This window comes from Balaenoptera physalus (genome assembly GCF_965194825.1).
Source record: "Balaenoptera physalus genome assembly, chromosome: 13".
In the NCBI taxonomy this organism is placed as follows: Eukaryota; Metazoa; Chordata; class Mammalia; order Artiodactyla; family Balaenopteridae; genus Balaenoptera; species Balaenoptera physalus.
This window is the reverse complement of record NC_138892.1, coordinates 68,073,354-68,098,164: the sequence shown is the minus strand read 5'-3', so window position 1 is coordinate 68,098,164 and position 24,811 is coordinate 68,073,354. Positions and strand designations below refer to the sequence as shown.

Below are 24,811 nucleotides of genomic sequence, written 5' to 3'. Positions count from 1 at the left end.
AAATAAGGTTTGTCAGATTATAGAATTTGTTTTTCTTAAGTTAACGTTTTATTAAAACTGAATTGGACTGACTTTAAGAAAATAGAACCAGATTTTGTTGTTAAATGTCCCTCTTTTTGAGCAAAAGCAAAGCTTCTCATTCATTGCTAGTTAATTTTTCCTTTTTGTGAGTAGTAAGGGGTAACTAATCAAATAATAGAATAGCCAGTATGTCTACATTGAAATAATCAACTTGAAAATAATATTTTCTTGAGAAGACTGACTGGTCACATCTCAGCCACTTTCTGAAAAAAATAAATGTAGACTTGGTTAGAACCATTTCATTTTTTCATGGCTAGTTGCCTCTACATTGTTTATGAATTTCAACTTTAATTCTTTAGAAGATTAACAGATTGAAATGTAAGATCACTTTTCAATGATGTATTACTTTAAAAACTTTCTTCCTTTGATCCCTTTTCCCCCATTCTCTAACATTATTTTTCTCCCATTCCATGCTCCGGTCACTCTGTGTTCCATATTTTTGGTGCTTTGTTATCTGTGTTCCTATGACTATTTTCTCTACTTTTCCACTTTGCTTAAATCAGGTTTATGGTAATATCTCTAATTATTTGCTTTTTCCTCATGTTCTACATTGTTACACCTTGACCCTTTATATATGATGAATCTTATCCAATAATATTTGGAAATATTTATCTTCTATATTGAAACCAAAACAAGTTTTTTGTGTCTGGTCTTTTTGAAAGCTTAGTACTCAAAGGGTTATGAAAGTTGGAAAAAATATGTACCACATCCAGCGTAAAATGTGTGTGTGTTATAGACTTGGTCTTATAAATCCCTGTTGCATATTCTGCCATTTCTAGGGAGGAGGAGGAGAGAAGCATCTTAAACTATTTTATCATAATTATCATTTGATTCAGTTAATAAGAAACAGCTGTAGGTTGGCCTGTCATGTATATGGTGAGTCCTAGAAAGAGTCCTATAAGGATAACTAGGCCTCCAATCCCAATTTATAGGTGAAGTCACTTTATGACAAAGACAAACTGAAGTTTGAATTACCTTGTAATTGATTAAGAATAGAGTCTCTGAAGGGGAAGGGGAGTGTGCAGCACGGGAAGTATCATTGTTTTAGGAAGCAGTTAAAAGCTTTGGGAGAGTTTTTTCTGAAGAAATTTAATCCAAGAGCAACAGAAGTTTAACTTTAAGTTCAGTTTTTCCTCCATTTGTCACATCGCCAACAACTCTTAATTGGGAACTTCTGTTATATTTTGATTATTACAAGACGGGAACCTGAGTATTCACTGAATAAAATTTGTTGTAGTATATTTGTTGCCAGCGGACCAACCCTGCTGATGTATTCACATCCCGGTTTTTATATTTGTTGATAATGATTTTTTTATACTAAAATAAGTATGATTAAGTAGTTAATCTCTTTTTACTTTATTTACTCTGTCTAAAACCTAGCATGTATTTTTGTTAATAATATATGAGACAGTGAAATTTGATCAGTAGACATAATTATTACTTTATAACACATTGCCTTCAAATGGTTTTGTATATTTAAGTATGGACTCTCCTATAGTATATTGCATAATGCCATATATTTTTCTCCTCTTTTAGGTTAAATGCTCATTTTGAAGTAAATCCAGATTGTTCTGTCTCTCGAGCAGAAATGTATTCTGAGTACCTATCAACTTGCAGTAAATTGGCTCGTGGTGGAATCCTAACGTCAACTGGATTTTATAAATGTCTTAGGTAGGATTTATATTTCATAACTTTAAATAAAGTCAATTTTCATCATTTACAACACCCCTTGCTCTTTAGGGAACACACCAGCTATCTACCTAGTTTTAAATATCTCCACTACTTGAAATTTTGTATGGTTAGATTGTGTTATGATGGAAGTTTAAATACAAGGGAATTTTGGAAATCACATCTGGTGTTTGTGTTTAACCATTACTAGGCTTATCAAAGAAAGAAAAGGAAGAAATTACATTTACTTTTTTTCCACCTACTTTTGTGCATTAAAGATATGGCTTTCACCCTTTTAAATCTTGACTAATAGTCTGTCACTAAACTCTGTCCTCAAATATCATGGCTTTTTTAATATATATAAATTTATTTATTTATTTATCTTTTTATTTTTGGCTGCATTGGGTCTTCGCTGTTGTGCATGGGCTTTCTTTAGTTGTGGCGAGTGGGGGCTACTCTTCGTTGCGATGGCTTCTCTTGTTGCGGAGCACAGTTTCCAGGCGTGCGGGCTTCATTAGTTGTGACACGTAGGCTCAGTAGTTGTGGCTCGCGGGCTTCAGAGCATAGGCTCAGCAGTTGTTGCGTACAGGCTTAGTTGCTCTGCGGCGTGTGGGATCTTCCTGGACCCATGTCCCCTGCATTGGCAGGCGGATTCCTAACCACTGCACCACCAGGGAAGTCCCATGGCATTTTGATATTTTGCAAAGTTCATAAAATAGGCATTGCCTAGATGCAGCTTTTTTGTTAATTACAGTAGAATTGTTTTAAACCCAACAGTGTTAATAAATAATGATTTTTAAAATTGGAGAATTGACCTTTTAAATTTAATTCCTTGCTTCCCACCCTTGCAGAATATAACTGTATGATTCATACTGGTTCATACATAAGTAGCAGTGAATATGCTGCTGCCATTCGTGTAGCAGTTAAAAGTTAGTGTTTTTTGTTAATGTGCTAGTTACTAAAACTAACTATGTGTGTACTTTACAGAACGGTCTTTCCAAATCATACAGTGAAGAGAGTGGAGGATTCCAGTAACAATGGGCAGGCACATATTCATGTAGTAGGAGTAAAAAGGAGGGCTATCCCACTTCCCATTCAGATGTACTATCAGCAGCAACCTGTTTCTACTCCCGTTGTTCGTGTTGATTCTGTTCCTGATGTATCTCCAAGTCCTTCACCCGCAGGTATTAATTTTTATTGTGTTTTAAATATTACCGATTTAATAAGAAGACTAAATGAAAGCTTATATACCTTTAAGATGTATAACTTTTCCTTGTTTTTCTGGTAACATTTTATTTCTCGTTCTATTATTTTATCAGATTCATATGATGCAAAGTTGTTAATTTCTTAAGACTATTTTCTCTCAAATTGAGTAAAATAATTTCTACATGCAGCTTTTCAGTCACTTCATTATGAATTTTGACTTTTCCCTATATTTTCAGGAATCCCTCACGGACCACAAACTGTAGGAAACCATTTTCAGAGGACTCCTGTTACCAACCAATCTTCAAGTTTGACTGCAACACAAATGTCTTTTCCAGTCCAAGGTGTTCATACCGTGGCACAGACTGTTTCAAGAATTCCACCAAATCCTTCAGTTCATACCCACCAGCAGCAAAATGCTCCGGTGACTGTCATCCAAAATAAAGCTCCAATTCCTTGTGAAGTCGTTAAGGCTACAGTAATCCAGAATTCTATACCCCAGACAGCAGTTCCTGTTAGTATTGCTGTGGGAGGAGGAGCTGCTCAGAGTTCTGTGGTTCAGAATCCTAGCACAGGGCCCCAGCCTGTTACAGTTGTGAATTCCCAGACACTGCTTCACCATCCACCTGTAATCCCACAACAGTCTCCATTGCACACAGTGGTACCGGGACAGATACCTTCCGGCACGCCTGTTACGGTAATTCAACAAGGTGTCCCACAGAGTCACATATTTGGCAGAGTACAGAACATGCCAGCGTGTACTTCTGCAGTTTCACAGGGTCAGCAGTTAATCACCACATCGCCCCAACCCGTGCAGACTTCGTCCCAGCAGACGTCAGCTGGCGGTCAGCCACAGGACACGGTTCTCATAGCACCCCCACAGTACGTAACGACTTCTGCGTCCAACATTGTCTCGGCAACTTCAGTACAGAATTTTCAGGTAGCTACAGGACAAATGGTTACCATTGCTGGTGTCCCGAGTCCACAGCCCTCAAGGGTAGGGTTTCAGAACATTGCACCCAAACCTCTCCCTTCTCAGCAAGTTTCATCAACGGTGGTCCAACAGCCTATTCAACAACCACAGCAGCCAACCCAACAAAGTGTAGTGATTGTAAGCCAGCCAGCTCAACAAGGTCAAACTTATGCACCAGCCATTCACCAAATTGTTCTTGCTAATCCAGCAGCTCTTCCAGCTGGTCAGGCAGTTCAGCTAGCTGGACAACCAAACATTACTCCATCTTCCTCACCATCACCTGTCCCAGCTACTAATAGCCAGGTCCCTACTGCCATGTCATCTTCTTCCACCCCTCAGTCACAGGGACCACCTCCTACTGTCAGTCAAATGCTATCTGTGAAAAGGCAGCAACAGCAGCAGCATTCACCAGCACCCCCACCACAACAGGTACAAGTACAAGTTCAGCAGCCACAACAAGTACAAATGCAAGTTCAACCACAGCAAACAAATGCAGGAGTTGGTCAGCCTGCTTCTGGTGAGTCGAGTCTGATAAAACAGTTGCTGCTTCCAAAGCGTGGTCCTTCAACTCCGGGTGGTAAGCTTATTCTCCCAGCTCCACAGATTCCTCCCCCTAATAATGCAAGAGCTCCTAGCCCTCAGGTGGTATACCAGGTGGCCAATAATCAAGCAGCAGGTTTTGGAGTGCAGGGGCAAACTCCAGCTCAGCAGCTATTGGTTGGGCAGCAAAATGTTCAGTTGGTCCAAAGTGCGATGCCACCTACAGGGGGAGTGCAAACCGTGCCCATCTCGAACTTACAAATATTGCCAGGTCCACTGATCTCAAATAGCCCAGCAACCATTTTCCAAGGGACTTCTGGCAACCAGGTAACCATAACAGTTGTGCCAAATACAAGTTTTGCAACTGCAACTGTGAGTCAGGGAAATGCAACTCAGCTCATTGCTCCAGCGGGAATTACCATGAGCGGGACCCAGGCAGGAGTTGGACTTCAGGTGCAAACGCTTCCAGCCTCTCAAGCATCTCCAGCTGGACAATCATCTTGTACTACTGCTACTCCCCCATTCAAAGGTGATAAAATAATTTGCCAAAAGGAAGAGGAAGCAAAAGAAGCAACAGGTTTACATGTTCATGAACGTAAAATTGAAGTCATGGAGAACCCATCCTGCAGACGAGGAACCACGAACACCAGCAATGGGGACACGAAGGAAAATGAAATGCAGGTGGGAAGTCTTTTAAATGGGAGAAAGTACAGTGACTCAAGTCTACCTCCTTCAAACTCAGGGAAAATTCAAAGTGAGGCTAATCAGTGCTCACTAATCAGTAATGGGCCATCATTAGAATTAGGTGAGAATGGAGCATCTGGAAAACAGAACTCAGAACAAATGGACATGCAGGATATTAAAAGTGATTTGAAAAAACCTCTAGTTAATGGAATCTGTGATTTTGATAAAGGAGATGGTTCTCATTTAAGCAAAAACATTCCAAATCACAAAACTTCCAATCATGTAGGAAATGGTGAGATATCTCCAATGGAACCACAAGGGACTTTCGATGCCACTCAGCAAGATACTGCCAAAGGTGATCAACTAGAAAGAATTTCTAATGGACCTGTATTAACTTTGGGTGGTTCACCATCTGTGAGCAGTATACAGGAGGCTTCAAATGTGGCAACACAGCAATTTAGTGGTACTGATTTGCCTAATGGACCTCTAGCTTCAAGTTTGAATTCAGATGTGCCTCAGCAACGCCCAAGTGTAGTTGTCTCACCACATTCTACAACCTCTGTTATACAGGGGCATCAAATCATAGCCGTTCCCCACTCAGGATCAAGAGTGTCCCATTTTCCTGCCCTGTCATCTGACGTTCGGTCTACAAATGGCACAGCAGAATGCAAAACTGTGAAGAGGCCAGCGGAGGATAATGATAGGGAAACAGTCACAGGAATTCCAAATAAAGTGGGAGTTAGAATTGTTACAATCAGTGACCCCAACAATGCTGGCTGCAGTGCAACAATGGTTGCCGTGCCAGCAGGAGCAGATCCAAGCACTGTAGCTAAAGTAGCAATAGAAAGTGCTGTTCAGCAAAAGCAGCAGCACCCACCAACCTACGTACAGAATGTGGTCCCACAGGTGAGTCATTCTCCTGTCACGTTTCTCTTACAGAAATCCTGATGTGTAAATATGATTTTAGGGGGAAATGCACTGTTTTTCCATGTTTTACCTTGAAAAGTTAATTGGGTCGGCTCATCAATGTACTTAAGCTGTCGTGCTCTTTCATTTTTCTCTGTTTTTTGTAATATTAAACAGTTTTCAGTTGCTAACTTTAACACATGGTTTAAAGCATCTTTCTATTTTGTTATAGACCCAAATTAGTAATTTTGTAGACCCAAGATAGAGAAGCACTTCTAATCTAACGTCTTTGGGGGAATTTTTAAAACGTAACTTAGTCTCCTATGTTAGGGGGGTGCAGGGTTGCCAAGGGTTCTCCAAAAGGGGATTTCTGTATTTGATTTTGACCTGAGTGTATTTTTGTGCCTTCTTTCACAGTACTTTTGTAAAAAAGGTGAATTCCATAAGAATTTTATCGAGTGTGTTCTTGTTATATCTATGTATTGAATTAGTTGCCTTTATTCTTTAAAAAGGTTTATTTCTTATAATTGCAATTTGTTTCAGCTATTCCAGTATTTTAAATTTTGTGTTTCTTATTCCTTTGCTCTACTGTCATGTTTCTGCTATTCCCTTTTTAATATATACTATCCCGTCTCTGCATGCCTTAGTAAATAAAAGTGTTTTCTTGAATCAGTGCTACTGAATTGAGGGTCCAATCAGCCTGTAAAGATTTTAAAGACAATCTTGTATGCTATTTCCTGGATTACTACTTTTTCATTCTCTCTCCTAATTACTACATAACCAGAACCTTCTGTGACTGTTGCCAACTCTGCTAGCATTCTTCTGGCTTGGGTTTCTTCTCTGTGCTTATGATGATAACAGCAGATTGTTGGTATTGGTACCAAATCTAGATGGCAAAGCAGGGGTGGTGGGGCGGAGCAAGATGGAAGATGAAAAAACGAAGAATCCCTTGCTTCAGAGCACGTCATTCACTAATATGCGTCTTTCTTCATGTGAATGGATAAAGCTGCTCTGGGGGCAGAATGAGGTTTTTAATTCATATGTTAGTATTACTTAGATCTATTTCAAGCTACCTAAATAGGTTGAGTATTCTTTAGTGGATATTATGTACATGGCAATGATTAATAAGGAGTTTTGGTGGAAAATACTTAAATCATTTTTACTCAAACTTTTACAAGTTAAGTTTTTCATTTATTAAGCACACTGAAAAAGTTCTTTTTAATAATGAAGTGTCTAACATAATAGTAAGCGTTCAACACATTGTTTTAATTTTATATTTAATAATTTCCCAATTCATCTTGATTATGTGTTTGACGTTTTTTTTCCTTTTAGATTCCTTTATAATCCTAAAGAGTTATAGTAGACCAAGCCAAATTAGAGAAAACCTCTATTACTATGGAATTGTTTCATCCACCCTCATTTTTTGTGTCAACCTTCCAGTGTGGTTATATTCAATAATGATACCTAAATAACAAAAAATGAACAACAGTACTGGCTAAGACTAGGACCTGTGTTAGGAATTTTGCACTAAAGCATTTTGTTATTTGATCCTGAAAGAAAGTCTATTAGGTAAAAATTATAATTTCATTTTAGAGATGAGGCCCTCCAGTGCTAAATAACTTGCCCATGGTTACCAGCTAATATGAGGTAGTACCAGGACTGAAACCTGGGTGTGTGTCTGAAACCAAAACTCATGCTATTAACCCATTTCTCCGCTATTCTAAAAGATTTCTTTGTAAAGTCTTAGATATCCCTTTTGTATGTAACATACTGATTATTTTAACTACTAGGTTATAGGATGTGAGTACCACCGAATGATAATTTTAGGATATTAATGCTAGAATTTAACATATTGGACACGCATACATCTAACTCAAGCCATAAAATTATTCCTAATCTGAAAAATGTGTATAAACTTTTAATGTATTCTCCCCAGGAATGTAGTTTATTTAAAATAGCTACGCTCTAAAGTTGGTATTTGGTTGGCATGTAGAAATTTATACCTTTGCAAGGAAAAAGAGACATAACCATAACATACATGGTGTCTGTGATAATGAGAAACAAAAAAACAGGATGTGTATGTATAACTCTTAGCACAGTGCCTGCTACACGGTCTGGCACTCCGTAATGGTGCAGGTATATTTTATCTTATATATAAAGATAAGGTACCTATAAAGGCTAAAAAATTATCAACTGTTCAAGATGGAATCATAAGTTTCCTTTGAAGGGAGGCCGTTGGGCCGTCGTAAGAGCCTGCTAATAAAAAACCACTTCCATTGTTGCCCAGAGTCTTTAAATTTCTTTATATACTCTCAAAGTTGCATTTTAGGCCTTGGTTTAACACCATTTTATTCACTATTTGAATTGGTACTTAAAAGGGTAAATGAAATAGAGGAATTTAAATGTGATTTTTTTTTTTAGCCATACCTTGTTATTTCCACCATTTTAAGGGGTCTGGGGATGTTAAGGAAGCACCTTTACCCCAAGAAGGGACTTCCAGACTTTTGCAGAATGCTCAGAGCTGGAAAGACTGCAGGGAAACGTCCCTGCTGAGAATGGCCAACGGGTAATCCTTCCTAATACCATTGTTACTTAATTTTTCTTTGCTCAGTTTTGTTCCTTCTCATTCCCATTAATCAGCTGTATTAATTTCATTACAGAAAAAAAGCTAGCAACAAATAAAGGAGAAAGATATGTGAAAGTAAATAATATAACCATAGATTTTGTTTTTAAATAGTATTTAGCTGGGTAGGTTATATAAATACAAAATAAATTGTACTTCAAGGCACACTTCTTTATTTGTAACTATTATTTGCAAGCTAGAGTGCAAGAATATGGGTACCGTTTCTGAAAGCGGTACTCTCTTCCACTATTCCTGAATTTGTATCTGCTGGAGGCATAGTATGATTGGCATGTAAAATAATAAAAATGGAAGAAAATTAGTTATAAATACCTAAAGACTTGTCTTTTTCAGGAGCATGTAAAACACATGTTGAGTATATCTGTATCTGTTCATCCCATGATCTGATGCCATACCTAATTCTTGTATATAAAAATAGTTTACTTAAGGATGTACTTATTTAAGGCATTTTATAGATGCTGCTCCTCAGTTTCCTGTCCTTCATACGTGAATCCTTTCTGAAATGGTGCTAACACTGAATATGGGTATCTTCCTGGTCCCTTTTTCTTTGATAAAGCATTTGAAAAGTTACTCAACCCATCAGAAAGCATACCTGCAGCCTCAAGGGGGCAGTGTTTAGTCATAGCCATAGAAAATCATTTTAGCAAGAGTCACAAGGATGTCATTTTAATGGGTTTTTTTTTAAAGAGTATTACTGCTTAGATTACTAGACTAGTAGTACACTGTAATAATTAAAGTCATTACCACTAAATGTATTTTTTTGTTTACATTTCAATGTGTTCTTATAAGACAGGCTTGGTATGTATGTATTATCTAGTTATACTTAATAAGAGGAAAACAACTGGATAGTGTAGGAAAATAAGGGAATATTAGAGCAGAAAGAGCCTTAGATATTATCTTGTCCATAACCCTCATTTTTAAGAGTTGAATTAAGTCTCCCACACTCACAGAGACCTCTTTTCCAGTGATTTCTGTTATTGTCTTAATTCTGTTCTCTAAAGATCTGTACTACATTTAGACTAAATGTAATCTCTTTTATATCACATTTAGAGTAATCTAGTTCTTTTTACTTACAAGCATTTAAAAGTATCTCTCCTTACTCACCTCTTCTTTAGAGTGTATTTTCCTAATCATTTCAATTAGACCTTAGGTGTTATAGTGTCTGGTTTATTCATCATCCTGTTTACCTCAACCGGTTCCATTTTCTAAGTGGCTTTCAAAATGTGTAGCTAGAATTGAGCACAGTATTTCATTACTACTTAGTAAATAATTTATTTTGAGAAAAATAAATTATGACTTTGTAGTTTTTCTAACACAGTTTTGAATGTTTAAATTTTAGTCTTATTCTAAGGTTTTTTTAAAGCTTAATATTAATAAGAAAGAAAACATGTAAGAACTTCAAATCCCAAGTCATATATCAGAAAATATCATCAGTACAGTCTAGAATTTTCAGCCGTAGTTTATTCTTGAAAAGATGATAAAGGCAAGATTATAATTTCTTATTTTAACAAGAAGAAGTCTCTTTGCCAAAAATGAAACTGCTACATTAACATTTTTAGATAATTTTACATTACAAAAGGAATCAGAATTATTTCATATTCTTTGTGTAATTTTACTTTTCTGGTCACACACTACTGGAGAGGTACTATAATATGAAAAATTAGTTCTACCTCAATAGAGTAGAGCAATGGTAAAGAATATTGCTGAAGAGTGATCATTCCAAAAACATGATTTTGAGACCTACTTTTACATTCACATTTGAGTTAGGATTATGGTTAACGATCGGGCACTTTTACATCCTAAAAGAAATATATTTTGCATCTTACGTAAAAGACCTAGTTCTTAAAACATAATTAATTTAAGTAGTACTTTGAAGAACATGCAATACAATATAAACAACCTATTTAAAAATTAGTTTTGTTGAAATGTGTAATTTTTTATTATAGGAGGAAACCTAAAAATACTAACTCCTTTAGTCAAAGAAAATATGAGTCTTGGAATTTCTCATTTGGTACCTTTTATAAGTACTGTACTTCTCTTTGTTTCATTGATATATTTATCTCTGTTTATTTTTTGTTGTTTCTTGTTTTTTATTGTGAAAATGTTTAAACATACAGAAAAGTAGAGCCAATAAGCCTCCATGTATCCTTCACCCAGCTTTAGACATTGTCACCATTTTGCCTTTCTAGTTTCATCTCTTCCCCACCATTTTTTTCCCTGAAGTAAAGTAAATCCCAAACATTATTTCATTTCACCAGTGAATACTTTAGTATATATTTATAAATACTTTTAAATATATATATATCCATTATATGGATAATAGTAGTTCAATATTATATGACACCCAGTTCATGCTCAGTGTTGCCTAGTTGTCTTTAAAAATGTGTTTCTTAAACATTTTGTTTGAATTAGGATCCACCAGTTTTCTACACATTGCATTTGGTTAATATGTCTTTTATTCCTTCTTAATTTAACAGCTTGGATTAACTTCAGTCATCCTTGCCACATCCCTCATTAATCATTAACAGTTGGGGCTAAAATACCCTATGATTCCCTGTTATTTAACTTTTCTGTATGAGACCAGTAAGAGTTCTACATTGAAGAAGGAAAAATAGGATAAAGCTTTGTTAGCACTTATAAAAACAAAAATAAGCTTAATTTACAAATATATGACAGGAGAGTCAATAAAATACCTAATGTAAATGGTAATAGTGTAGGGAACCAGAAAGTTCATTATGAGGGAATTTGATAGCTCTGACAAATTTACCCTTTAGTTAAAATTCTGGGATTATATTTGTGTCACTCTTCAGTATTTGTATTTGGCTCAAACTGATCCTCTTGGTTACTCCTACTTATTAGAATTTCCTGGAATTTTTTATGCAGTATTTTCATTTCAAGGAAACAGTTCGACTAACTTTTTGCTGTTGTTGTTGTAAATAGATTGATTCTAATGTTATCTTCCCTTCCTTTCTCTCTGATCCTCTTCTCTCCCCACCCCCGCCCCCAAACCCCCCGGTTCTGCTTTCTTACTCTTAGTTTATATGGCTTTAAGAATCCACAGGTGAATGATTGTCAATCCATGTTCCCAGCTTTAACTTCTATTGATAGATAATTGCACTTATTGATCTGTCCCTGTCTCCAAAGTGAACTCATCATCTTTCCTCCAAAATATGGTTTCCCTCTGTACTTCTCTATTAGCATAAATAATAATTGTAACAACTGGCATTTACTGAGAATCAGAGCCAGGCTCTTCATGTATAGTTTCTCTAGTCTTCCCACCATCCCAAAAGTTAGATTTTATTATTTACACTTTATAGATGAGGGAATTGAGGATCAGAGAGGTTAAGTAGTTTGCCCAGGGTCACATAGCTAGTTAAAAGGTAGATTGAAATTCTGAGTCCTGATCTGTCAAGCTGGAAAGTCCACATCCTATCCATGATACCTGTACTGCCCTAAAATGCATGTTTTTCATGCATGTATATGTTTTCTCACTAACAATATGATAAAATAATAAGAGTGGGACCCTATTAGAGAAATAACTTCAATCACATCCCAAAGTAGACTTTTTTTTTTCTTAGAGCTTGGAACTCAAAAGTTCTTATGACTTCACATTTCTAAGAACCTTTTCTTCTGGCATTTTATTCTCTTCCTTTATTCATTTTTATGCTGTGGCCTTATATGTTTGTGTTTTGTCTATTTTTTAAAAATTATTATGACTTTCAATAAGAGGTTTTCAGCAATTTTTAACTTAATTTTGCTCCACTATTTCCAGTATTACCTTATAAATAAACAAATATATTTAATATTTTCCCAAAGTTTAAATGTATTACCTTTAAACAATGTTTTGAAAATGATGTGCTACCATTTCTGTGAGAAATTTAGTATTTTTTCCTTTGTGGTATGTATGTTATGAGTGAAATCTGAGTTAAACTTCAAAAAATGTATTGCCTCAAATTGTTTTAAGCTACGTTATAATTATTATGTGTTTTTCAGAGAGAAAGGATGGGATATAGAAGAGAAAAAAAATGTAGCTTATATTAAAAAGACTTATGCATACAATTAGAATCTTTGTATTATCCATCAAAATTTATAACCGAGCAACTTTAAAGACTAAAGTTGTTAGTTAAAATAGCTTTTGCTGCAAAGTAATATTTACAACATTTCTACTTATATGGTTACATCATTTTTAACACCTGAAATTCCCTTTGCTTTTTACTATATATTGTTTTATATTCATTAAAACCTTAAAGGAAATATTATACAAAGAAGAAATAATTTGCAGTTGATTTTTTTTGTGAAGAATATATGTAAGTAAATCAAATGGGTGAATTTATAATAAATTTCTCCTTTTAATCTATAATTGTGTTTCTACCCAATTTTGTTAATTTAAAAAATCTTAATTCTAAATAATGTATATTCTGTGACAGTAACAACAATGCAGTCTTTCCTCTAATTCATATGAAATGAATTTGACTTCCTAAACATATTTCTAAAATTAGTTATCTCTTAAAGGAGTTTCTAAAAGGTAATCATTAAAACTACAAATGTAAATTTTATATGTTGGAAGTGCATAACTATCAATGTAATCAAATTCATAAGCCTATGCTATAAGATATGAATGTTTTTCAGTGTCATTTCACAAACTATGTGGTTGTGCTTTTTCACAGAACACTCCTATGACACCTTCACCAGCTGTTCAAGTACAGAGCCAGCCTAACAGTTCTCAGCCTTCTCCATTCAGTGCATCTAGTCAACATGGAGATCCAGTGAGAAAACCTGGGCACAACTTCATGTGTCTGTGGCAATCTTGTAAAAAGTAAATGGCAGTTCTATTTGATATATGTAAATGCTCTTTATTCTGGAATGCCTTTGTATTTAAATTTCTGTCATTTCTAGTTTCATGAAAATTTTCTTTTGAAACCACTAACTTTTTAGCAAAAATATTTTATGTTAGAAGTGATATTTACATAGATCCAGTGGTACCTAAGCCAAGAAATTTATATAAATGGTGGAAAGAGCTTCATTGCCTTACGGTAGTTATTAGAGAATATTTCAGTATTAGTTTTTAACAAAAGAAAATCAGCTAAGAATTTGATTTTATATTTGGCTATGAAAAGAGATAGGTTTATTAAAGTGACTTGAAGTTACTGGTAGTCATAGAATACCTATATAACAGAAACTTAAAGATAATCTGTTATTGAAGAATGATTTGTCTTAAATTTGAGTTTAAGATGGACACCCCATGAAAATTTTTAAAACCATATTATCTCACAGTTTAATAACTAAGATGAACAATAAGTGGAATTGAACTTCTTAAACAAGGCTTTCTTAGTCTTAAAGGAAAACTTGTGAATAATATTGAACTTGAGAATAATATTGTTTAAACTAAAATCTCAGTTCCTTTAACAATACTCAGCTAAGAACCTTTGCCTTGTCACTTTTTTAGAGCTCTAGGACTAAGGCACTTGTTTTAATAGACATAATATCCTTCATTTTTTTAGATATCAAAGATGCCATTTTACTTTTCCTAACTATAGCAGAAATTGCCTCATCCTTTTAAAAATTGTATTTGCTATTCATAATTTTTATGATATAGACAGATTTCATATATAGATTTGTTGTAGGATTGTGGCTGTCAGTGTAGCCTAGGGATTATTAATAATATGCAAAATTTCTTTGGACAGTGTTTATCAAACTTTGAATCTCAGCCCAGCAGTGGGGTCATGAAATCATTTTGGCAAGTCTACCAGGAGGGTTTGGCTTGTTTTTCTTTTCAGTAAAAAAGTGAATAAAATATATCAGATTCCATTATGTTGGTAAGGGTAAGTATTGTTTTCAGTTATATGTGTATATAATATAAGTATGCGTATCTAGGTCATAGTGTAAAAATCTGTCAAAAAGGTTGTTTAAAATTAGTGCTTTAGGTTCTATTTCTTTCATTTATTTAATTTGACCATCTTTTTTTTTTTTTAAGTTTATGTTGTAAGTTAATTTGAAACTATTTTCATTGATGTCAAATTCTATTCTTTTTTTTTTTTTTCAGATTTTGTTTTTGTTTTTCCATTGCAAAATAGTAGCTGATGGAGTAGGTAGTCAGTTAACGCTGTTTGTTGACTAGAAAGTTTGAGAATAGCTTCTTTAGATGAAGTGTTAGAGTATTTCAAGAAAAAAAATTTGCTGGAAGAGTTAATGAACCTAAATGCACAGCAGTTTCCCATCTTGCTAGTAGGATTAGTGTTACAGAATTTGATGATCTACCTCTTCTTTTTAAGTCTCTTCTGAAAAAGACTCAACAAGACTTCTTAGACCTTGTCAATTTTTAAAGTCATTTTTAGATACTGCATTTGGTAAATAAGTTCAGTTTGATTCTGCAGATACTTACTGAGCACCCTTTTAGAAGGGTTCATGTGCTAGGAGGTAGAGATAAAAGATCACTCTCAGCTTTTAGGGAAGCAGATCCGAAACACAAATAAAGTACAGTTTAAATAAGTACTGTACAAAGATAGTCTTATAGCGTTATTGGCAGCATAATGGACAGTTAATGTAATGCTGGGGTGGTTAGAAAAGTTTTGCTATAGACATTTCTTTTGAGTTGGTTGTTAAAGAATGAGTAGGAGTTTGTCATGCAAAAATAATTCCAGTCAGCAATTATAGAAGGAGCTAGTTATGCCCAGGGAACTGTGAGAAGCTTAGGATACCAAGAGCATAAGGATGTGAGGAGAGTAAAGGCTTTTACTAGAGTTGACCCTTCATATCTGCATCTGAGGGTTCCACCGAACATGAATCAAAAATACTCCCCCCAAAATTCCAGAAAGTTTGAAAAAGCAAAACTTGAATTTGCTGTGTGCTGACAGCTATTTACATAGCATTTGCATTGTATTAGGTATTATAAGTAATCTAGAAATGATTTAAAGTATATGGGGGTATATGCTTAGGTTATATGCAAATACTTTGCCATTTTATATAAAGGACTTGAGCATCTGCAGATTTTGGTATGTAAGGGGGACCTGGAACCAATCTGCAATGGATACCAAGGGATGACTCTATTCATTTTTAGTTTCAATTCCAAGTGGAGTAATCCATGTCGTAGCTATTTATTGTCCCTAGATAGCTATGCTCTAATTTCTTTAATATCTGATCAAAAATAGTAATGAAGAATCTTCCTTGTTTCAATCAGATTCAGAACTAAAATTATATCCTTCACTGATATATTATTGTGAAATGCGCCATTCACCCTTACATCACACGTATTTGTAATTTCTTTTTTAATCTGCAGGCATGTATCTCTAAAAATTGAGGACCCTACTCTTTAACCATAATTTATACCCCTGCAGAAAAATAACATTAATTTCTTCAATATTATGAGTTCTTCAGATAGCCAGTCAGTGTTTACATTTCTCCGCTTGTCTTCTGTTTACTTAGAGTTTGAACTGGAATCCAAGATTCAAACATTGACTCTGGTTGAAGTCTTTTAAGTTTCTTTTAATCTGTAGATTACCCCTCCATCTCTCAGTTTTTTTCCTCACAGTTGTTTGTTGATAAAAGCAGGTCATTTGTCCTGTAGAGCATCACAGTCTGATTTTGCTGCTATTGTGTAGCATGTTACTCTGACCTTGAATTTTCTGTAAGTTAGTAGTTAGGTCCAGATGTTTGATCAGATTCCAGTTTGATTTTTATGAAGAGTGTTTTAGAAATGGCATTGTGTACTTCCATCAGGCGATAGGTACTGTCTTGTGTCTCTTTTTGTGATGTAAACAGCCATTGAAAATTATGGCCTAGATGCATTATTTTATTGTTTATAAAATGTGAAACTTTCCTTTTTATCAGCTCTGATTTCTCTGAAGAATAGTTTCTAGAGAAAAGGCTAGAGAGATTATTATTTCTCTTATTTACCAATTTTCAAAATAATGAGTTGTTTTCTAACACTGCACAAAGCTGACTATGAGGTTAGGTTTTCTATTTTTTTATTTGCTTTTGATTTTAGTATCATTGGGAACGAACTTATGAACATAAACATATTTGAGGTATTTCAGTGCATTGCAGTTATTATATCCTTCTTGGTGTTCAGATTGTCCCATCTTTGGCCAGTGAAGGCCTCTTCAAGCTGGTTGTGATCTTAATATGTCTTTGATAGCTTCCTTGCTCTCTGTTAGATGAAATGTTCCAGACTTAACATGTATATTTCCTGCCCCATATGGGGAATCAACTGTTTCTCCAAGGACGTCTGGTGTCTTTTAATGGGAAATGATATTTAGTCTAGGCTTCAGGGAGTACCCATTGCTTTTAAGTTGGTTATTGCTTCTAGGACTTTTCAGTGGACAGACTAGAAAAACTAATGGTTTTTATTTCATGTTTAGAAAGACCTTCTCAATGCTTAGATCATAAAATACACATTTTGTTGCCGCCTGCACTTTAATATTTTTTTTGATCCATCTGTAATTTAGTTTCATGTATAAAGTGAAGTGTGAATCTAACTCTGTTGTTTTCCAAATGACTAACATATTGATGAGTGCATTTTTCCTTTAGGCATTCGAACGGCCACCCTCGATATGTACTAAATTTCTGTATGCTTTTCCTGTTTCTGAATTACTTGTTATGCCAGTGGTCTCTGTCCTTATCATACTGTCACTTTCAGTTTTGATGTTGGATGGCAAGTTCCACCTCCTAGTTTTCTTTTTCAGTGTTCCTCATTATTGTTTCAAGCACTTACCTTGCACCAGGCACTGTGTTAGGTTTCGAAATTAGAGTGATGTATAAATCAGACTTGATACGTGCACGGATATTTATCCTTTCAAATGAACTTTAGAATGTTTCCAGAGATCCCCCCAGGAAAGCATGTTGGGATTTTCATTTTAATTCCTTTTAGTGAATAGGTATTTTTGTTTGTTTTTAGGTAGTGAATATTTTTCCAATATTGATTTTTTTCCTTGCAAGAAAAAAGTATCATCCCATGGTATTATAGTCTTTTTCACCCCAGTAGAGCTTTAACATTTTCTTCACATAAATCCTGCAACTTTATTAAGTTTATTGCTAGTTATAGTTCTTTTTTCTTGTTAACCATAAATGATCTTAACTTCTACTGTATTTTTAACTGGTGGTTGTTTTCTGTATTTATGCCTTTTAGTTTGTCCTCTCATCCAATTATAATATCTAATGTTTCCAGAACAGTTATATAATAATAGAGTGGTAATATTTATCTTGTTTCTTCAATAAAATTTAATAGACTATTTTTAGAGCAGTTTTAGATTTATAAAAATGTTGAGCTAGTAGTGCAGAGAGTTCTCATACACTCCCTCTTCCCTGTGCAGTTTCCACTAATATTAACACTTGAATTCGTGTGGTACATATGTTATGATTGATGAGTAGTATTTATACATCATTATTAACTAAGTCCATAGTTTCCATTAGGATTCACTCTTTGTGTTATAACTTTTGTGGATTTTGACCATGCATGATATCATGTATCCACCATTATATTATCTTACAGAATACTATTACCACCTGAAAATCTTCTATGCTTCACCTATTCATTTGTCCTCACTGCCTCCCTTCCTAACCCCTGCTAACTATTGATGTTCTTTCTTTCTTTTTTTTTTTTAACTATCTCTGTATAGTTTTTCCTTTTCCAGAGTGTCGTATAGTTGGAATCATACAGTATGTAGCCTTTTCAGACTGGCTTCTTTCACTAAACAATATGTGTTTAAGGTTCCTCCATGTCTTTTGTGGCTTGATAGCTTATTTTTTTTTTAATTTTTTATTTATTATTTATTTATTATGTTTATTTTTGGCTGTGTTGGGTCTTCGTTTCTGTGTGAGGGCTTTCTCCAGTTGCGGCGAGTGGGGGCCACTCTTCATCGCGGTGCGCGGGCCTCTCACTATCGCGGCCTCGCTTGTTGCGGAGCAGAGGCTCCAGACGCTCAGGCTCAGTAGTTGTGGCTCACGGGCCCAGTTGCTCCGCGGCATGTGGGATCTTCCCAGACCAGGGCTCGAACCCGTGTCCCCTGCATTGGCAGGCAGATTCTCAACCACTGTGCCACCAGGGAAGCCCGATAGCTTATTTTTATTGCTGAATAATCAATCTTCCATTGTTTGGATGTACCAGTTTGCTTATCCCTTCAACTATAGAAGGACATTTTGGTTTGGGACAATTATAAATAAAGCCACTATAAACATTTGTATGCAGGTTTTTGTGTGGACATACTTTTTCAACTAATTTGGGCAAATATTTAGGATTACAATTGCTTGATCATATGGTAAGACTATGTTTAGCATTGTAAGATACTGCCATACTGCTTTCCAAAGTGGCTCTGCCATTTTGCATTCCCACCAGCAATGAATGAGAGTTCCTGTTGCTCCACATCCTCGTTTGATATTGTCAGTTTTTTCAATTTTAACCATTCTGTATCTCTGTTTTAATTTGTATTTCCTTAATGACAAAAGATGTTGAGCATCTTTTCATATGCTTATTTACCATCTGTATATCTTCTTTGGTGGGGTGCCTATTTAGATTTAATTCATTTTTTAATTGGGCTGTTCGCCAAGTTCCTAGTAAGCCATGGGTGTTAGATTTTGTCAGATGCTTTTTCTACATCTATTGATATAATCATATGATTTTTCTTCTTTAGGCTATTGATGTGATGGATTACATCAATTAATTTTTGAATATTGAACCAGCCTTCCATACCTGGAATAAATAAATAAAATAAATAATTTTTTTCCCAGCTTTGCTCAAGATATTTATTCAGTGCTCTCACAGTTGGCCTCAGTGGCTCAGCAAAGGAGTAGAGCAGGGTAGGGGGGCCCACAGTGAAAAAGTGCATCATTCATTTTTCATTAGTATATAGTTCTTTTTATACATTGTTTGCTTTGATTTGTGAATGTTTTTCTTGATGATTTTTACATCTGTGTTCATGAGAGATACTAGTCTAGTTTTTCTATCTTTGTGTGAGTTTAATACTAGGATAATGCTAGCCTCATAGAGTGAATTAGGAAGTATTCACTCTGCTTCCATTTTCTTGTAGGCGTCATAGAGAATTGGTATCATTTCTACCTTAAATGTTTGGTAGGATTCAGCAGTGAAACCATCTTGGCCTAGTGCGTTTTTTTCTTTTTTTCTTTTTAGAAAGTTATTAATTATTGATTCAATTTCTTGAATAATTACAGGCTTATTCAGGTTATCTACTAATCCTTGTGTGAGTTTTGGCAGATTGTGTCTTTTATTGGTCCACTTCATCTAAGTTACCAAATTTGTGGCATAAAGTTATTCATAATATTATAATATTATAATATTATTATTATCCTTTTAATATCTGTGGGGTCAGTAGCTAGAGCTCCGCTCTTATTTCTGGTATTAGTAATTTGTGTTTTCTCTCATTTTTTTCTTTTTTAAGCTGGCTAGAGGTTTATCTCTTCCAGCTTTTGGTTTTGTTGATTTTCTCTCTTGATTCCCTGTTTTCATTTAATTGATTTCTGCTCTGATTTTTATTCTTTCTTTTCTTTTGCTTGCTATGAGTTTACATTACTCTTCTTTCTCTAGTTTCCTAAGATGGAAGCTTAGATTATTGATTTTAGATTGTCTTTTCTAATACATACATTTAATGCTATAACTTTCCCTTTGTATACTGCATTAGCTATATCCCACAAATTTTGATAAGTTGTATTTTCATTTTCATTTAGTTAGAATATTTTAGAAGTTTGTTGTTTGATCTCCAAATATTTGGGGATATTTCAGCTATCTTTTTGTTAGAGATTTCTAGTTTAATTCCACTGTGATCTTAAAGCATACTTTTTACGGTTTCTATTCTTTTAAATTTGTTAAGGTATGTTTTCTATCCCAGAATGTGGTCTATCTTGGTGAATGTTCATGTAAGCATGAGAAAAATGTATTTTCTGCTATGGTTGGGTGAAGTATTATATAAATGTCAATTAGATCCAACTGATTGATGGTGCTGTTTAATTCAACTACATCCTTACTGATTTTCTGCCTGCTGGAACTGTCAATTACTGATAGAGGTGTGTGGAAGTCTCCAAGTATAAAGGTGGATTTGTCTATTTCTCCTTGCAGTTCTATCAGATTTTGCCTCATGTTTTTTTTTTTTTTTTTTTTTTTTTTTTTTTTTTTTTTGCCTCATGTTTTGATGCACCTTGTGTTAGGATTACATACCTTAAGAATTGTCTTTGTGAAGAATTGACCTCCTTACCATTATGTAATAATGTCCCTCGTAATATCCTTGCTCTCAAGTCTGTTTTTTCTGAAACTAATGTAATTAATCCAGCTTTCTTTTGATTAGTATTAGCATGGTACATATTTTTCCTTCCCTTTACTTTTAGTCTATCTCTGTTTTTTTATTTAACCACAGATTGTTTTTTATTTACTCTGCCAGTCTTTGTCTTTTAATTAGTGTATTGAGACCAGTCATATTTAAAGTGATTATTGATACAGTTGTATTAATGTCTATCGTATTTGTAAATGTCTTCTATTTATTTCACTTGCTTTTGTTTCTTTTGTCTGCCCATGTTATTCTGCTTTTTTGGTTTTAATTGAGTACTTTATATGGTTCCATTTTCTCGTCTCTCTTACCATACCAATTATACTTCTTTGAAAATTTTTTATGGTTGTCCTAGAGTTTGAAATATATATTTACAGCTACTCCAAGTCTGCTTTCAAACAACAATATATGGCTTCATGGATATTTTAGGTACCTTGTAACAGAGTATTCTTCTTTCCTAGTGTCCGTTTTGCCATTGCTGTCATTCATTTTACTTATCCAAAAGCTATTATCACCAAATACATTGTTCCTATTATTTTGAACAAACATTCCTCTATTTTAATCAGTTAAGAATAAGAAGTATAAAATATTTTACCTCCATTTGTTCCTTCTCTAACACCCTTCCTTTCTTTATATAGAGCTGAATTTTTGACCTCTACCACTTTCTTTGTCTCTAAAGAACTTCTTTTAACATTTCTTGTAGGCAGGTCTGCTGTGCAAATGCACTCAGTTTTTGTTTGTCGGAGAAAGTCTTTATTTCTCCTTCACTTTTGAAAGACAATTTGTGGACACAAAATTCTAGGTTGGTGAGTCTTTTTCTTTCAATACTTTATAAATATTTCACTCTACTCTTTTTGCTTGCAGGGTTTCTCAAGAGACATCCAGTATAATCTTATCCTTGTTCTTCTATCAGTAAGGTGTTTTTTTCCCCTCTGTCTTCTTTCAAGATATTTTGTCCTTGGCTTTTAGCAGTTTGAATATGATATGCTTAAGTGTAGTTTTCACATTTATCCTAACTGATGTTCTCTGAGTTTCCTAGATCTGTGGTTTGGTGTGTCATTAATTTTGGAAAATTCTCAGCCATTCTTATTTCAAATATTTCTTGCTTTTTTCTCTCTTTCCTTCCTCTTTCTGCCATTCCCAGTACACATATGTTACATCTCTTGTAATTGTCTCCCAGTTCTTGGATGTTCTGTTTCCCTTTTTTTCATTCTTTTTTGTCTATATTCTTCAGTTTGGGAAGTTTCTATTGACATATCTTCAAGCTCACCAGTTCTTTCTTTTGCCATGTGCAGTCTACTGATGATTTTATCAAAGGCATCCTTTATTTGTTACAGTTTTTTTTTTTTTAATTTCTAGTATTTCCTTTTGATTCTTAGTATCTTCATTTCTCTGCTTACATTCTCTTCTTACATATTACAGCTTTTTTCATTAGAGCCTTAGCATATTAACCATAATCATTTTAAATTCCCAGGATGATAATTCCAAAATCTCTGCCATGTCTGAGTCTGGCTCTGATGCTTATATTGTATCTTAAGTCTGTGGTTTTTGTTTTGTTTTGTTTTAACACCTAGCATGCCTTATAAGTTTTTTTAAAAGCTGGACATGTATCAGTTAATAGGAACTGAGGTAAATAGACCTTTAGTATGAGTTTTATGTTTATCTAGCAAGGAGTTATGCTGTGTTTAATGTTTGCGCTTGTGTTTGGGTTTCCTTAGATTCTCCTTTTAAAGTAGAGTCTGTATCTTACTTACAGCTCTCTCCGTTGTAATCCACAGTCACTATACCGGAGCACTGTTGATGTGCTGATAAGGTATTGGGGAGGGGAAGCATTCTATAATCTCATGATTAAATTTCACCTTTTTTTTTTTTTAAGTGGATTTGAGTCTAGGGGCTATGACTTTGAGAAGAGTTTCTTAGCCTTTATTTTTCTCCCCTTATGTGAGACAGGGAGTCTAAAGGGGCTCAAGTTTTCTGATTGCTCTTCCCCTTGGTCAGATTAGGCTCTGGTAAAGTAATTTTTCTTGAGAGCAGGCCTTAATTAAGGAGAAAAGAACACCCTGGGCATATTTTAAAATGTTACTTTCTCACTCTCCCTGTTGGAAGTGCTAGGGAGTTGTTCTCATCTTTACCGTGAGAACCTGCTACAGTTCCTGGAAATAAAACTCACAAAAGTGTGGGCTTTCCCCAGAGACTGGCCCTTCAGGATTTTTTGCCTTCCAAGATAGTCCATACTGGGTCTCCATCAATTCCTGCTTCAGTACTCCTACCAGTTATTGACTTAAGCAGTTATTTGTGTTTCTCTGTATTCAACTATATGTCTAGTTTTCAGGGAAACAGTTTGCCTTGTGACCTCAGTTCTCTGATATTTTAAGAAGAGTTGTTAATTTTCATTTTGTTCAGCTTTTTTCTTGTTCTGAGGATGGGAGTGACAGCTTCCAAGCTCTTTATATGTATGAGCAGAAACTAGAGGTCCTTATTCTTATCTTTATTCTTACTAATATATTGTCAGCATGATGTTAACATCAGTTTATGATTGAAATATATAAACAATGTATGATTATATTTTGTCTTTTTTTTTTTTCAAGGAAAGGATACCCCCAAAATTCCCTGTAATAAAAAACACCTATGAACTGCTTTTTTAATTCTGTGTAGTTGGCGAAAGCACTCAATACCTCTGGGTAGCCAGGAATTTACATTCATTGTTTTCAGTACTATATTTCTTGGCCACAGTGTTCTTTGAATGGGCAGTGTCGGGATAAAGGAGAAGTTTGAGAGAGAGCCCCTCCAACTTACCTCAACAATAGGATCTCTGCTTTTTTGCCTTATGTATAGGGGTTTTAAGTCATATTTTGTTTGAACAATGGGTTCTACTGCTATAAAGATATTTGAAAGCCACGTTTTTAGAATATGCTTTTCCTCATAGATATCTAGTTAATAATTGCTACTGAAAAGGTGAAAATTAACCTCCCTTTGGGAGGAACATAGTCTATGTTGTTTTTCTATTTAGAATTCCATCATTAAAGGTCAAACCAGAAATGTAAAGAATCTCAAGTTTATTCTAAACAAACATTTCCAACAGGGAAACCGTTCTGTCTAGGAACCAGGGACTAATATTTGTACTAATAAAATCAGTATTCCCTGACCACCCTGGAATCTACTCAAGTGATGCTGAGGTTCAAATTACTGGGTTCCTACTGAACCTTATACAGTTGTAGTTCCTCCTAAAGATTCTAACATAGGTTTTATTACTCCTACTGTACAAGCCTGAATAATATTTTTGTATCAAGGTGAGGTTTAAATAACTGTTGGTCTCATGGGAAATAATAGAAAATAATAACAACAACCACCAGCCTCACTGTATGCTACGAATGAATAAAAACTTATAAAAACTTATAGGTACTAGAATTTGTATTCTCAGTAAAGGTGCTTCTACTTTGTCTAGAAATATCATCCAAAATTTATGGTAAATCTTTAATTTCTTCTAGTATTTGAAATTTCAAAAATATTATAGTCATTTTTAATAGTAAAATGAAAAAATTGAAATATTTAACAAAACTGATGGCAGTTTTATACATTTTACTTAATGTAAAGAAGTACCTAAAGACCAGTTGAGTGTGATATATGAAACTGCCATCTTGATTATTTGAAAATATTTGATAAGTAAGATATCCAGAGTGGAAATTTGTAATTCATGATACTGTGCCTTCATCAATGACTGCTTACTTCTAGTTAAGTTGCCAGTTTAAGTTGAAATTAATAAATAAGATTGATCAACAGGATGGGTTACATGGAATAGGAGAATGAAATTCATTTTATAGCATCTTTTGTCAGAATTTTGTGGTC

General features: G+C 34.6%; 1 protein-coding gene across 8 annotated transcripts in view; it reads left to right on the top strand.

Moving 5' to 3' along the window:
* Positions 1-24,811, top strand: part of ARID2 (AT-rich interaction domain 2) — a 180,487-nt gene that overhangs the window by 132,671 nt on the left and 23,005 nt on the right. For all 8 annotated transcript variants that reach the window (XR_014252807.1, XM_082422528.1, XM_082422525.1 and 5 more), the window contains 4 exons: positions 1,618-1,752; positions 2,737-2,933; positions 3,192-6,055; positions 13,364-13,512. Coding sequence is in view for 7 of the 8 variants with exons in the window: in XM_082422528.1 (XP_082278654.1) it covers positions 1,618-1,752; positions 2,737-2,933; positions 3,192-6,055; positions 13,364-13,512 (3,345 nt within the window). In the remaining variant the exon portion in view is untranslated. The remainder of the gene's footprint in view (positions 1-1,617; positions 1,753-2,736; positions 2,934-3,191; positions 6,056-13,363; positions 13,513-24,811) is intronic.